Below are 16,061 nucleotides of genomic sequence, written 5' to 3' on the forward strand. Positions count from 1 at the left end.
CATCGCATGAACCCAGCAGCACAACCTCATCCATCCTGCCACGTGAAGACAAAGATTCAGCAAATAATGAATCACAACCAATTTCTGGGATCAACACAAGAGAAGCACATCAGGGTACAGCTCATTTTAAACTGCTGCTTTACTTTTATGATGCTGGAGCCACAGGCTCCATTTAAAATTATTTAAATATTGTAGCATGCAGAAGCCAAACCAAATTTCTCATCAGAGTTAAAAATAATTCCATTTTAAAAATGCTAAGGTCTCATTTTAATAGATGATATCAAGTGACTCTCCCAGCTCTACTCAAGATTCCCAAACTCAGCAGGAACATAAGGACCAGGAGAGTCTCCACCAGGATAAGCACCCACTGCCCACCATGCAAGGAGCCTGGGAAGTTCTGGTTACTGAGTTTTATATCTGAACAGATACAATTTCTGAGAAAAGATTCTGGAAATTTAAGAAGTAGATAATTTAAAAACTCATTTTAATTGGAAAAAATATTTTTCCATTATTTTCTCTTCAGTGCTTATAACCCTACAGACCATTATCTTCCTAAACAATTTTTAACAGCAGCTTTTCCACAACATGCAAGAATCTTCTGAAACAACTACAGGAGAAAGTGTGAAATCTCACATCTGTAACACTGGCAGCACAGATCCAGCTAATTCTAAAAATGTTTCACAGTTTTTTATTTTTCACAACTCAGCTTAGAAGAAAGAGCTTTCCCCCTTCTCTCTCCAGAGTACTCAAGCTACTGTCCTTCAGCCTGACCGAACTATATAAGAAATTGCACTATTTAAATTCCAAGACTTTTTTTTTTTTTAAGTAACTTGTGCTTATAAAAAGCAGTGTGCAAACTTCTCACCCATAAAACAAGAGTTAACAAGTATTCCCAATATCCAAAACTGCCGACAGCACCAGCGAGGCTGCAAAAATACCTGCAGCTCCCAACCAGGGGCAAGCAACAACACTTTTATCTCCAGCAAGTTAAGAAAACCACCTTTACTAACCACAAAATGGCTCTGTAATGAGAAGCCAATGAGCACCTGAAAGGCTCCTGGCTACAAAAAGAAGCAGCACTAAATAAAGCAGAGTCAGGATGTGGCAGGAGAGGCGCACAGAGCGATGGTGGCTTTCACCGGCCCTCGTGTGTGAATTAAGCTCTATTTATAAGCCTTCCACTCCTTTTTGGTTGGGTTTTTTGTTGGGTTGGTGTTTGTTTTTTTTTTTTTTAGTGGCCTTAATATAGTGCAGTTGTTATTTTCTTTCTGTTGAACGTAGCAACAGGAAACCCTGTCAGTCCTGCAGCAAACTTTCCATTCCCCTGGCACTCCCATTCCTGCCTCGGAAAAGCCAGATTTCTAAAGAGGTGTTTGACAGGGTGGGAGGGAGAGGAAGAAGAGAAGAAAGCACACACATAAAACCCAAAATGCCTGCAAAACATGCAAAATGGAAACCAAATTCAATTTTTTTTCTCCTTTTTTGAAAGTAAAAGGCTGTGTCCTAAATTGCATTTTCTAAAGATTTCTTACTTCACTATCAGATTTGGAAGTATTGGTCAGGAAAATGATCTTTAATAAAGGGTCTGTAAAAAAAAAAAAATCAATAGCATCTTTACACTCACACATTCCAGTAATGAAAGACTTCCATATCAGACAGCACAAATTTTAGCTTGGAAAGTTATTTTCTCTAGTCCCTGGCTAACTCACCGAGCAAACAGCTACAGAAATTAAGCCTTAACTTGTTAAAAACATAATAAACCTGATTTTATTACAAGCTTTGGCAAGACTGTTCTGCTGTTCAAAGAGCTTTACTGCATGATGAGCAAAGATTTTTGGAGCTCCACCCTGCAGTGTAAACTCATCCCCACAGTATTTTCTCTTTTAACAGCTTAATAATGGTAGGGGAAGACACAAACACAGCTGCACAAAGGTAATGTGCTCCAAAACAAGGCTGCCATCAATTTGCCATGTACAAAACATTTTGTCAGGAATACGAAACCACACATAAAATACAGGAGCAAATACAAATCCATCTAGGAAAGGTAACACCAAAAAACCCACAGCTATTGAAAAAGCAGAATTTGTATTAGTGGTACTTGAAATGAAAATTATGTTCATGTAAAGGTAAATACCAACCTTTTTTTTTTTAAATGACAGATAGTCCTTAAATATGGCAAAGCACAAGTAATAAAATACAATACCAATGGATTCCTGATTCCTGGCATGACCTTTTTATATTGTTTCACTGACATGAGGAATATGGCATTTCCCCCACATTTGATCCCTATATATCCTCTCATAATTCATTTTTCTTCCAGCTAAGACACAAACACTCCCAGCCCATGATGCCTTTAGACCTCAGAGTCTGTGCACACACCAACATAAACCACAGCCACGGCTCCTCCTGCCAAAACCTCCCTGGAAACACAGAGCACCAGAAGGGATGGGCAGACTCTCCAGGACCACCCCAGCAGCAGCAATGCAGGGACCTTGAAGGTGCTACTGGCCCCACACAGCACCACCAACCTCAAGTGCATTCCAGGACGTGGCTCTTGTCAAATCATACACAAATCTTGGTACAACCTCGCCCCACGAGGAACCTCTTGGCTCAATCCGTCACAGGTTGAGAGAACACCAATGCAGCCTGAATCCAGCAGTTGAAAATGCAAGGGCTAAAAGCGCCCAGGCTATCTTTAAAAGGCTAAAGCAACATCACTGGGCACCATTCAGCTTTGCAGAGGCCACAGAAAGGAAACCACCAGGTCACAGTAGCAGTCAAGTTTCTTTATAAAGCACAACAAAGGACAAGGTGACAACACCTGCACTTACCACTTCCTCTGTGCCGTCCTTCTGAAAATCCACCTCGTCCTCAGTTTTCATTTCCAACATCCCTGTGCAAACAGAAGGTCCACAAAGGTTATTTTAAAACAAATTTCTTTCATTGCTACTAACATTTTTTTGTTTACTCAAACCAGTCCTCTCCTCCACCCAAAAAAAGGAGAAGAAAACCAAACCCCCAAGGCCCTTCAACAAGTCCATTTGAACCCCTACAAGGCCATTTGATTTCCAAATTCTGGTTTCATTGCTGACTTCACTGCTTTCTTGCTATTCATTTTAACAACTATCGTATCTGGGACTGAAGGAAACAGCAGCAAACAAAGGATGAAACCCCTGACAACCTGTAGGTGAGGCCAAGCACATCTGCAGGTATTTGTTAATGTATTTTCTTGGCTCCCATTCATCTACATAAAGAATCAAACTTTTTGCTATTTTTCTCCTTACCATAACCCAAACATAACACAAGAAACCAGCCTTGTCTGCCCTCAATATCTATTTTAAGCATTGCAAAAAAAAAAAAAAAAAAAAAAATATCACAAGCTGCAAAAGCTTGACCCACCTTCACTGCCCTATGGATGAGAGAATTATCCCCCTGGACTAGGAAAGCAAAACTTTTGCTGCTGGAGTTTACAAAGTCCCAGCTGACTTTTCCCTTCTCCACGCTCCCATGATGGTGTCACCACCACAGTTGTATAAATTTCATGTCCCAGCTGCTTCTTCTGCCCAGCCAAGTTTTCATTAGTCACCATTACCCAGGGATTCCCCCTGCTTACCTTTCTCTGGCATGAAGTCAACTTCATGATACTCCTTCAAACCTAAGCTAAGGACTCTCATGACACACAGGACACTTAGAGAGGAGTGAAGTGACTTGACCAAAGCCTCTCAGATGGAGAGTGGCTGCGTCAGGGCTAAACCCCCCTCTGATCCCACTCCCTCTCTCATTTCTCCTAAAAACAAACACTGGATGGATGACAACGCCTTCTTAAGGGTGACGTATGCTTGCAGTGAGTTTAGCCCTACGGGGATTTAGCAAGAGGAGCCTCCCATCTTCATGGGGAAATCGTCCTAACAATTGTCACTAATGGTTTTCCACGGCCTTTAATGTCTACCCTTATTTTTTGGGACCATCTGGTTTTGCAATGATTTTGCCTCGATTGCATGAATTCGTGGGCAGACTGAAAAATCAGAGATAATGCTACAAATTTCTGTGAGCTCCGTTTGCTGGGAGATGTGCTCGGGGTCATGGCAATGCCACTATGGTTAAGATCCTGACCCAAAGACAGAGCACACAAGTAAGAAACATTTGATGCACCGAGGATGGGAGAAGCAAGCTCACCCTGCTGGGTAAGAAATGGAGGATGAAGACATTTTGCCCTCAGGATGAAATTCAAGACAATTTTTTCACTCTGTCACTTCTTCCTAAATTTCTGTTAAGAAATATCCCAAAGGAAAAGCACTATAAAGCTATCACAGAGGTCTCTGAGCATAGTACCCCTTATTGCAAGTGTGGCACCGTTAGTAGCATTTGTTACCTGCTCATCCTGCCACTCTAACAGGGGAAGGAAATCCTTCCAAGAGCTTTTCCATAGGGAAAATACTACCAATAAATAAAACTACTATTAATACCTCTCCTCTCCTCTCCTCCCCTCCCCTCTCCTCTCTTCTCTCCCAGCCGGGTTATTGTGGCATGATTTCATACCCTAACTCCTTTCATTTTTAATGAGGAGCATCTACCTGCCTGACTTGCAGATAATGAGCTTGCAGAACCCATTACTCAGCTCTAATGCACTTCTGAGTCTAAAGTTAACAGTAGGAGGAGATGCCTCAGGAAAACAGGATCTACCTTCATCAGCTTCTGTCAGGGTTGTGACCAGTCACTAGACACCTGTCTGGATAAGGAAATGAGCCTTTTGAAGCCTTTGTTTTGGGGGTAGGCGGAAACTAAGCAGGGGCAATGAGATAAACAGGTGCATATTTGGGAGCAGCTTCACAATATAAATAAAAAAATTAAAGACCTCAATGATCTGGAGTAATGCCAACAGCAATTATCAGCTGATTACATCGCTGATAAATTACCATGACAATAAACCCCTCTGACTACACGAGTTTCTGAGAAATGGCCTTGTGACCTACACTTCCTTTGGGAAGGTTTTATTGTATTCCACCAAAAAAAGATGTGATTCATCCTGAGAACTGACGAGTCCCACTCCGGCATGGATACAAAATCCTCTGTACAAATCCAGACATCACAGAAAACTTCCAAGAACAGGCACAGCAAAAAAAAATTGAAGGTTGCCACTGAACTCATACAAAAAACGGGCTACCCAAGGCTAGACACCAACATGAAAAATGTAGACTGCAATAATTATAAAAAAGAAATCAGTTCTATTGAATTACTGTGATATCAGAGTTCTAGACACTGCTCTATAGGAGGTCAGTATCAGAAATATTCTATATAGAGATCTTGGATTCATAACAGTCACTTGCCTCTGCTTAAAGCCAATTTTTTACTTGGGCTTCCCCAACATTTTGATTCAAAATAATTCTAAAGTACTTCAAGTGAAAATACTACAATTTAAATTTTGTTTTGTGTGGCATCTCATTGCACATAAACAATTTCTGCTTAATGGTCAGACCATTTTATTGCAAGACCTCTCAGCCCTAAATCCTTATGTATCTTAAATCAGTAACTCCTTTTTTTCTCCCCTTGCCATATCCTAATACAGAATGATGACTTAACATTACTTTCCTACTTTAGCTACTATCTTATTGGACTGTCTGGTCCCTTTTCCTTTTCAAACCTCACCTAGACAGTGTCACAGCTCCAAGAAACCAACCAGAGGTAAAGACCTGGACTGTACAGGTAGAGCTGGCAGAGCCAGAGGTTCCTAGGAAAAGGAGCCCAGCCAAGTTCTGACTTACAGCCACTCCCATCTATTGAACTGTCAAACCAACACAGCATTAAAACATGTTCCTTCTGAAAACAGCTTTCTAATCCTTTAGATCTTTCTACTTATTTACTAGTGATCTCTTGACTCATGTTTACTGGTTATCTCTTGACACACAAGCATCCTAAAAACCCTGAACTCAACAAAAAATGGATTTGTTAGACCCTCCACTGACACCCTCCTCCCCTCCAAGCCTTTCTCTTGCCCTCAATTATTCTGCTGTCACATAACAGAACAAACTCTCTACCATCACCCCATGCTGCACTTAGACTGAAGAAACAGCTCTCAGCATTAGAGCAGTGAAACAGCTTTATAATTTCACAACTTCATTATTATATCATGGCAGATTTTCTTTTAATCATTTAAATGCTTTGTTTATTTGTTTGCTAGGTGCTGGGAAAGCAAGAGGCACTGTATCATTTTCTCAGAGCAAAGAAAAAATGCCAACTGAAAAAGTTCAGCTGCTTCCATAGAACAGCTGCCTGAACAGGTGGGATACACAGATCAGATTAGCTCCATGCTTCAGTACCAAATTCATCTACAATTAAATCCCAGGCTGCAGCAACAAACCCATTTCTTTTTCATTCAATGTACCCCTTTATTTCCCTTCCTGGAGTTACCTGGTGATGTTTTCCATTAGCTCCTGCTGCATGGACCCCAGGCTTCTCTGCTGTCCCCCAAGTCCCACCGCTCTCTCCCATCACCAATCATCCAAGGGGAATGCCAGTCCCACCTCCCAGCCCACAGGAGCCAGTAAAACTCATCCCCCGAGTTCCAGCACTGCTGAAATGCACTGGCAAACACCACCAGCTGCTCTGCCTGACAAAAAAGCTCTGAAGGCCGGAAAAGGCGGCGGGGGTAGGGCTCATGGCTTTTTTAAATGACCTAATGCTGCCAATTAGGAAGCAGCTTCGGGCAGTTCAGAGGGACACTGGCAGCTGGCTCAAGCCGACAAGCAAAGAAAATCAGGAGAGCCCCGTTGTACCCACTGGCTCCACATCAGCAGAAATAAAGGGGAAAAGCCAAGGAGTAACACCAAGGAAATAAACCCTCATGCTCATATGAAAGTTTACAACTTGAAGATAAAGTAATCCAAACAGCTCAAGCCCATTCATTTCTTCTCCAGTGAGGATTTACATGCTAGAAATTCTTCAGTACAAATTCATAGGAGATGATGCTCTGTTCTTATCTCCAGTGTCAGACAAGCAACATGCATTTGAATTGGAAGTTTTTATATGAAACTACAAATTTTTTTGTTTCCCAGAAGAAAAACCTCAAACACTTCCTCTCCAACACAAGTATCCAGCTCTTACTTCCTTTCCTTTGCTGATGACGTGACAGAGACACGCCTACAAAGAAAAAACTAAAAAGTAGAAAACCAATTAATTTCTTCCTACCTGTAACAGGCTCAGCTCCCTGCACTGCCATGCTGACATTTTTCTTCTTTGTTGAGGAACTGAAATCCATTTTTCCATTAAAGCTGGCTCTGGCATCCACTGCAGTCTGGGGCTCAAGCCCCACTTTTTCTGCGGCAGGTACTTCAGGAGAACGAGGTGTCTCTGCTGCAAAAACCACTGCATCAAAACTTTTTACCATTTTAGGAACTTTATCCAGAGAAGAGGCATCATTAGCCGATACCAAACTCTTCACTCCCACATTTTCCATTGACTCCACAGCCTGCAAGCAGCAGGAATACGGCGAGAAGGACACGGCAGGTACAGCTTGGCTTTGCTTTCCATCGGGCTCAGCCAAGCCCTCCCCCTGAGGCCCTGGCAGGGCAGCAGCAGCGTGGCTGTCAGCAGCCGGGCAGACGGTGTCGGTGCTGGAGTCGCTGTCGCACGTGGGCTCCTCCGCGATGGGCTGCAGCGCTGCCCGGGGCAGCACGCTCTCCGTGTCCCCCTGCTCCCCATCATACGCTGCAACAGGGGCCATGCTCACCGGCCTGGGCACCTCCTTGCCCTCACAGGCATCGCTCGGGGCTCCCGCCTCTGAGGCGCCCTTGAACTCAGGGGTGCTGCTGGGGGGGCAGATTCGTTGCAGGGTTTGAGTGGAGTCTTGTCCTTGGTTCAGCTCAGCATTCTGACAAGGGTCACTCTCTGCACTCACCGACTCCTCTGCTGATGCAGGTCCATGCATGGTGCCTTCTGCTGCAACTGCTCCTCCAGTCTTGCAATCTTCTTTGAGTTGGTCTGCCACTTTCAGCCCAGCATCCACACTGCTGCTGCCCACCACAGGCCGCCCCAGACTACAGGCAGAGGGTTTCACAACAGCAGCAAGAACTTCCTCTGACAAAACCTGCTCGTTGCCATTCACATGAGCCTCCTGCTCAGACTCAACTTTGCCTGCTTCAAGCTGCTGCGAGTGGCCCTGCCCAGGGGAGCCCTCGTCCCTGGCATGGTCCCCAGGCGAGGCAGCAGCTACCCCGCCATGCTCCCCACCATGCTGCCAGGCGAGCTCTGCCGAGCCTGCCCTCGCCACCACCGCTTCCTGGTTTTGTTTAGATTCCTCATTATGAGTTGCAGAGGGTGTGCCTATTAAATTATCCTCGGCACAGTCTGCGCCCTTGGCACACGGAGCTGATCCAGGGTCATTACCTTGCAGAGCTGCCTCCTGCCCGGGAGGTGCCACTGCAGCATCTCCCTCCTGACTCACAGCCAGCCCCTCTCCTCTGGGTAGGGGAGAGGACGATTCCACCTTGCTGCTCCTCCCCTCCTGCTCCGAAGCGCTTTCTGCTTCCTCTGCTCCAGCCTGGGCAGGCTCTTTCTCTGCCAGGCCTGTGCTCGCATCCTCTGGAGGGAGTGATGCAGGCTCACGTTCCTCACGTTCACCCTGCTGAGTAGTGTCTGGTTTGAAGCTGTTGCCCATTTCACCTTTAACACCAGTTTGAGCAGCAGAAGGGGCACAGGCAGCAACTTCCTGACCACCGCCTGCAGAATCTTTGCTTCCTCCATCTCTGCAGCTGCTGGTATCAGTTCCTACTGGCTGTTTTTCACTGCTCTCCATGGCTGCAGCCCCACAGTCAGCAATCTCACCACTCTCCTGACAGTGTGCAGCTTCTGCACCACTTTCATTAGATCCACCAACATCTCTGTTTGCAGGCTCAGCAGCAGGGCCATCAGTTTCTACATTGCCTTCCAGCGAGGGCAGGCTGGATTTTCCACCTGTGCAGCCTGCTTCCACTTGCCCTTCTTGCTCCCCACTCTCACTGCTGCCATGGAATTCCAAACCAGAAGCAGGTTTTGCTGTGCATGCAGGCACCTTCACCCCATTTGCCGCTGGCAATGCTTCTGCAGTGCTTGCAGTGACCTCCTGCCTCCCTGTGACACTGGCATCACCCTGGCTTCCCATGAAGTCACCGTTTACCTGAGCAGTGCACGAGTCCACATCAGTCTCTTTGTTACTGCCAGTCTTGCAAAGGTCAGCAGAGACACTGCCAATGTCACCACCTGCATTTGCACCGTCACAGCCTGGCACCACTCCCACATTTGCATCCTCCCCATCAGAGCACTCAGCGCCGTTGAAACCACTGAGTAAGGGCTGAGCAGCGCCGGATGACTCTTCCTTAGCTGGGTATTTCTCTTGCAGGTTTGCAGTCCTCTCACCAGGCTCTGCCATGCCATCCTCTGCCCGCCGCTGGCCCTTAGCCCTCTCAGGTGCCCCGGCACAGTTCCTGCACTCAGTCTGGCCCATGGCCACATCCAGGCCCTCTGAGGAAGCTGAGGCTTCACCTGCAGCTGCAGCCACAGCAGCGGCACTGCCAGCAAACTCCTCTGCAGTTTGCACTTCCTGATGGGCGCTGTCTGCAGCACCCACACCAGCTTGATCCAGAACAACTCCAGCCGATGTCATTCCAGCTTCTTCATTTGTATCTCCAGAGGATGGAAGACTTACAGCACCATTTACACTTGCACACAGGCTCACAGTGCAGTCCTCATCTGATACAGTCCCAGAGCCCTCTGCAGATCTTAGCCCCGCCTCTCCTTCCTTTTTACACAATATCTCTGTGTTTTTACTTTCACAGAAGCTCGCTGGGCTGTTTGCACCCCCTGGGCTGACTGTATCTTTTGGTGCATCATTAAAAGCTCCCAGACTGCTGCTGTTGCATTTGTCTCCCTGACGGGTTTGGTCTGAGAGCTGCCTGATGTCCAGGTGAACCAGATCAGATGGGTTTTCCTGCCTTTCTTCTCTTGCCATTTCTTCTAGGCTCTGAGATGTGGTGGTTATATGACCCTCTGCTCCTTTAGTACAGCTGTCTCCAGAATCTCCCAGTACAGGCTCTGTCTGCTGCCTTAAACTCTGTAACAAGACACAGAAGAACAAAAATACAGGTTTATTCTGTCATGCAGTTACTCAAGACCTGTATCTACTTAATTCTATTGCACATTAATCCAATTCCTGGTGTAATCCAGGAGAGAGCTACAAATGCACTGCAGTGGATATTTTACATGCTGTTTTATTAGAAGGAGGTAATATTGAAATTATTAGAATGAAAGAAGCATTGGTTGAAAAGAACATCTAAAGGTCATCTAGTCCAACCACCTGCCTGAAACTGGCCTACTGCCACTGCAGCATCAGGTCAACCATGACTTTATCTTGCCAAACCTCCAATGATTGAGTATCCACAGCCTCTTTGGACAATCTGTTCCCATGCCACACCACTCTCCTATGAAGAATTTTTCCTAAAGCCAGCCTGAACAACCCAAAGCTGAAATTTGTCTCTCTACCCCCCTGCTACACCATCTGCCATCACTGAAAAGAATTATAATCTTGGTAATTATTCTTTGAAAAGCTCTAGTCTCAGTTCTTGAGTGCACTTAAATTCAAGATCAGTAAAGAGCAGAACTCAGTCCACCAAATAATGCAAATATACACCAGCCTAGTCCCAAAGAACTTCAAGCAAATGATGCTTTAAGAGCACCTTCAGATCCCCACCCAGCACTCCCCAGCTCTTGACAGCATTTCTTACTTTTATTTCTATGGATGGAAATGCTACTTCAGATATGGGCACTGGCAGGCAATGTCCAAACACACCAACTGTCTCCTGCTCTCAGGACTGAACTAATAATTATCTAATCTATTCCTGAGAAATGCAGGCATAATTAAATATCTGAAATTTATTTCCTAACTGGAAATAAAAATTTCAGAATTATGACATATTATTAAAATTAATACATGCATTATCATGGAACATTAGGATCATAATCAATTCCTCTCTAATCTGCTTTTTCCTTCCAGAGCACCTGCTTTGTCAAGCTTTTATAATTGGATACAAACAAACCTTTACCTAAAAAGAACCCTCTGTTTCAATATTTCCTTTCATATTCTCATCACTGTAGAAGAGATCGTATCAATGTTCACACCCTAGAAATAATTGCTTGTTAAATTACTGAGCAACCCCAGTCCCTTGATGTACACCCAACAGAGCTCCCCACAGGTTTGCTTGGGGTTTTGCAACACAAGCTTTCCAAGGTCACACTGGTTTCTCACTAAGTGCCTAGGACTCTCCACATACGTAAAACTCCAATGAACTATGTAAAATCTGAACTTTTCTTGCGCTTATTCAAAAATTATTCAAAGAAATACATGCATACTAGAAATCTAACTTGAACAGCTCCCTGCAAATGTTGTTTAATTTTTTAGTTATCAGAGAAATAGAATTTCATACGAAAACTGTCAGCTTAAACACCCTGATAATTAAAGTAGCCACTATGTTAACTGATGCATCACGGAGAACTTCTGGGTATTGCAGATACTAATAGTGGCTAAAATCATCACTGCTGCCTTAAGGATATTGCATTCACTTGCCTTTCCACACTCTGAGGTTTACAAACACTGAGCAGTGCCACAAGCTCTCTGAGTCACACACCACTAAATGTACTTCTGTTTGCTATCAATCTCCCTGCTATTCCAAACAACCCTTCTGCCCAGTTTCCATAAACACTGTCAGCTATGCCTCCCTGGTTTTGAGGCATCCCAAGCCAGGTTAGCACTGGAGGCAGCAGCATGGCATCTCCATCCCTTGTGTAGCATCAGGGATGGGATGCGGGGCTCCGTGTGCAGTGGTACCCACAGGCTGCAGGTATTTTTTGTAAGGCAAACAATGTGCCAAGCCTTTGGTGGCTGTAACCCCACAGCAGAGCATGGAGACTGTGCTCCTGGATCCTAGCCAGGATGGACAGACACACAACAGTGACACTTGCTTGGGAACAAGCAGGGTTTTCAAAAGGAGGGGCCACAGCAGCCCCAGCATCCTCAGAATGAAGTCACTCTGCTGATAGCCGGAAAAATACAGCCATCACCAAAGGAAGCCAACGGGCTTTCAATTGACCCAAAATAAACCTAAATGAAATAATTACAGGGCTGCTTTCCAAATTCAAATCAGATTAGATGTGAAGTAAAACAGTGGTGGAAAGCAAAGTCTATTTCTGATTTCACTGTCAGGGAAAATGTTCCCATTCTGGCATTCGCATGAGCAAACAAGCAGTGAGCTTGCCATGGCTTAGGGGCTTTTGATGGAAAGGGGAAGAGATTTCAGAGTTAGCCTGGATTTGTCACTCATGCCAGCCCCCTTGAGATTGGGAGTAATTAACATCTCAGCTACTCAGGGAAGGCTGAAAATGGCTCAGCATAGCCCACTCCTCTGCTCATTCCCCCAGCCCACTGGCTGCACACAACAGTTCTGCCCTCCCTTAGTTAAAGCAACAAAAATATCCTGTTGTTTAGATCCTGCACCTCTGCAACCTCGGATATGTGATCTGATGAAGGAACACCCACAAGTGATGCCAATGATGACAGACACGTGGGCGTTTCTGAGAAATGGCACAACAATCTTCTGATGTTTCACCTTCCCAACTCAGCCCTTGTGGCATGGATTTTAAAGCAGCAGGAGAAAGCCCTTACAAAGCCCTGCAGTTACTGTGGTCCAACCACTACAGAGTTTGAGAGGAGCACAGTGAAGGGACCATTATGGACACAAACCTTGCATGGCCAAGGCAGGCTTGCCCTCTGAGTCCTACACTGAATGGCTACTGAAACAGCCATTTTTATCCATCACCCGTCTCAGAAACTTTCCTCTCAGTCTCCTCTCTGACCCTGAACTTACCCATCTGATCAGAGATGTCCCCAGTCTACTTAAAGCCCACACCCCCAGCCTCACTCCAGAGCCTGCCTTAAGCTGCCCAGTGTCTGCCAGACAGGCAGAGGGTCAGCATGTCTCCAGGAAAGTGTTCCTGCCCATCCAAGTGGGTCAGGCAGGAGCTGGGAACAGAGAGAGGCAAACCAGAGCTGGTGTTACACAGCCCTGAGCCTGCTTCTCTTCTGAATGAGAACATTTGCTGTCTAATACAGCTTAATCAGATCGCCCCATGCTCAAATAGGAAGCAAATGGACAGGTGTCTACCTGGATGCTTGATAATGAATCCAGAGAAAACGCTTGGGGAAACATGCCCTGAAAGATGCTGACATGTCCAAGTCCTCCCCAAGCGCCAGGCTGCAACCAGCCAGATCTGCTCCTCTTCCCTCCCCTCAGCCTTTTGCTCACCTGGTGCTGGTGGCTCTGCATGTGCATCTGCAGGTGCTGGATGTCCCTCTCCCAGCTGGCTGCTGTCCCCTCCTTGGCCTCAGCTGTCAGCAGGTACACGTCGAGCCCGCGGTGGTGCTTCACACTGTAGTCCCCCGAGTGCACGGTGTGAGACAGGGTGCTCCACGAGTCCGGCTCCCTGGCTCCCTCCCTGCAAAACAAGGGTGGGTTAGAGTTCCCTGGCTCCCTCCCTGCAAAGCAAAGGAGGGTTAGTGGGCAGGCCAGCAGGGATCCTGCACGGCAGGACACGCACGCTCTCCTTCACTCTGGACAGCATCTAATCATGGGAGCGAGTGGAGCATGGCACTGGCTCCAGGGCCAGACAGACAGATACACACACACTCCTCAGTCTTGAAAATTAATGTGATTTAGCACTAATGCCAGCCACAAGCTTTATTTCACAAGGTACTTCTCAGGTAGAGATCAGTGGTTTTTACCCCAGACTGTGACAGAATAGCAGCTAAGGGCATGACAACTGCATTTTAAATCAGATTTATCACAGGTGAAGATCACCAAAGCAGCTGTCACAGAACAGCAGAGACCTGAAAGGCAGAACAGCAAAGGGATAAGTTGGAAGGAATGAAAACTATCATAGTACAACTTCTACACCAAAGCCAGCACACTGCTCACAAACACCCAACAGCCATTGAATTGCAGCAATTTTATCACTCCAGAAATGAACTGAACCTGTACTGTGAAACTGCCTCTGTGCGAGATGCTCTCAATGTTGTGAGACAGCTGTTTTTCTGCAGGACTATCATGGGCTTTCTTTTTACCAATCCAAAGGAAAGAAAGGAAAAATGCTGTAGATCAGAATGAAAAATAATAGGTAAATGAAGTCAATAGAAATTTCTGTTCAGTTCTCTCTTTTTGAACATCAAACCCTGATTTTGCACCACTCAATGTGACTCCTCAGGTCTCACTGAGCTGCACAGCAGCTACACTGGCCCACTGAGGTGGTGAGCAAACACTGAGGCACTCACCACCTTCAGGTTCACAGATTTCATTTTCAACCAGAACTGATTCAGGAAACCCAAAATCTTTTTTGATCATCTCAGATAGTGCAGCTTGTGCAGCACCCCACCAAGCCCTGCATCCCCCCAGGAGAGACATGGAGCCAAACCCCAGGAATGTTACATGAACAAGGGATGAGACTGACCTGCTCAGGGGTGCAAGAAATGGGAATTTCCCTCTCTTCCTTCTACCAGGGATGCATCTACTGACACTCAGCCCCACCTATGAGCTGGGTTGGGGATTGGACCAGATGACTTTTAAAGGTCCCTTCCAAACCAAACTCCTCCATGCTTCTATGATGTCCCCTCCCTGTTGCAGAGACTAACCATTTTCAGATCTCCCTTTCCTGCCCAGCTACAAATTTCCTTGGAAGAGGCAGAGCTGTGATGGTCTTTAAATAATTAAGAATTCAAGAAGGTACATAAATGCATGCCATCAACCAGGTAAATCTACACATAGTTTTCAGAATCTTTGCTGAGAAGTCTTACTGTAAAATTTGCAAACTTTTTTTATGGGCAAGGGCCCCCTAGCAAGCCATGGGGCTATCTCTCTGGGAAGTCAAGCAATCTAGAAAGCAAAGTCATAACAGGAATGAGCACAGCAGGGTGGGGAAACAGTCAAATGGTTCATCAGAGGCAGAGAAACCTGTGCAGGCAGTGGTGGTGGCAGTGGCTGCCCCTGCTCTGCCCCAGCACAGCCACCCATCCCTTCCGTGACTCATTTTGGGTTAAATCTGCAAAGAAACTCAGACAAAGGATTACTATGGCTTCCACCATCTGTCTCATGACTTGACTTCAGCAGAATTACACTTGATTTAAGCAGAATCAATATTTCCACAAACAAACAGAAGGAAGCAGCCAGTTTCTGGTGGTGATTGGTATAAATCCACAGAGGCACTGAAGTCAACTGAGCCATTACAAGCAACCAAAGAAATGACCTTCCTTTATCAGGGAAACACAGACATTTCTGTCTGGAGTGTTTTTCTCTTCAGCTGTCATGTATGGGAAACCAGTGTACTCAGAGCCACTCTCAGAGTCCAACGAGGCAGTGAGCACAAAGCCCAGAGTCACCCACTCACGGGGACAACAGCAGCGGGATTAAAGAACTGCGCGCCATGAATCTGCTCCCCTTTCCCATCAGCTTCAAGGACCCTCACAGCATCTTCAAATCAGCACCCACAAAGCTGCCTGCATGACCTGTTGAGCCTCAAAGGGCCCTCAGCAACTTCAAAAGGCTCGGTCTGGAGCAAGATGACAGGCAGAGTCCCCTACAACACTGGATTTGTGTCCACCCCTCCAGCAATCCGCAACCTTCACACGGCCCAGAGGGATCAAACAGTCACTCCTGCTTACAAAGACAGCAGTTTCTTTTCATATTCAAGCTGCCAGTCTGTGTTACACTTTATAAAAAGCTTTAAACCTTTTGAGAAAGCAAGAAGTTTCTCAGATTCAGCCAAGTACAAACTCCAAGCTCTCATTTTTAATAGCAGTCACCTCCGTTACAAGAAATTAAGCAGTGAGATAGAGAATGGTTCAAGCTATTGCCTCCTTCAAACCATCCCTTTCATACTCTGTTCCATCCCAGCACTAATGGTCCGAAGCAGAGAGGACAAATGAGGATTCACAAGCCTTAACTCATCTTCCCACCACTGTTCCTGTTGTTCGGGCAATCACTTCCAAG

At 45.8% G+C, this 16,061-nt stretch overlaps 1 protein-coding gene across 12 annotated transcripts in view; it reads right to left on the reverse strand.

The window, feature by feature from the left end:
- Window positions 1-16,061, reverse strand: part of AKAP13 (A-kinase anchoring protein 13) — a 202,008-nt gene that overhangs the window by 83,006 nt on the left and 102,941 nt on the right. For all 12 annotated transcript variants that reach the window (XM_085588360.1, XM_085588368.1, XM_085588364.1 and 9 more), the window contains 3 exons: window positions 13,329-13,518; window positions 7,186-10,084; window positions 2,832-2,893 (listed from right to left, as the gene is read on the reverse strand). In XM_085588360.1, the coding sequence (XP_085444486.1) occupies window positions 2,832-2,893; window positions 7,186-10,084; window positions 13,329-13,518 (3,151 nt within the window). The remainder of the gene's footprint in view (window positions 1-2,831; window positions 2,894-7,185; window positions 10,085-13,328; window positions 13,519-16,061) is intronic.

The sequence above is a fragment of the Lonchura striata genome, chromosome 10, assembly GCF_050655825.1.
Source record: "Lonchura striata isolate lonStrDom1 chromosome 10, ASM5065582v1, whole genome shotgun sequence".
Taxonomy (NCBI): Eukaryota; Metazoa; Chordata; class Aves; order Passeriformes; family Estrildidae; genus Lonchura; species Lonchura striata.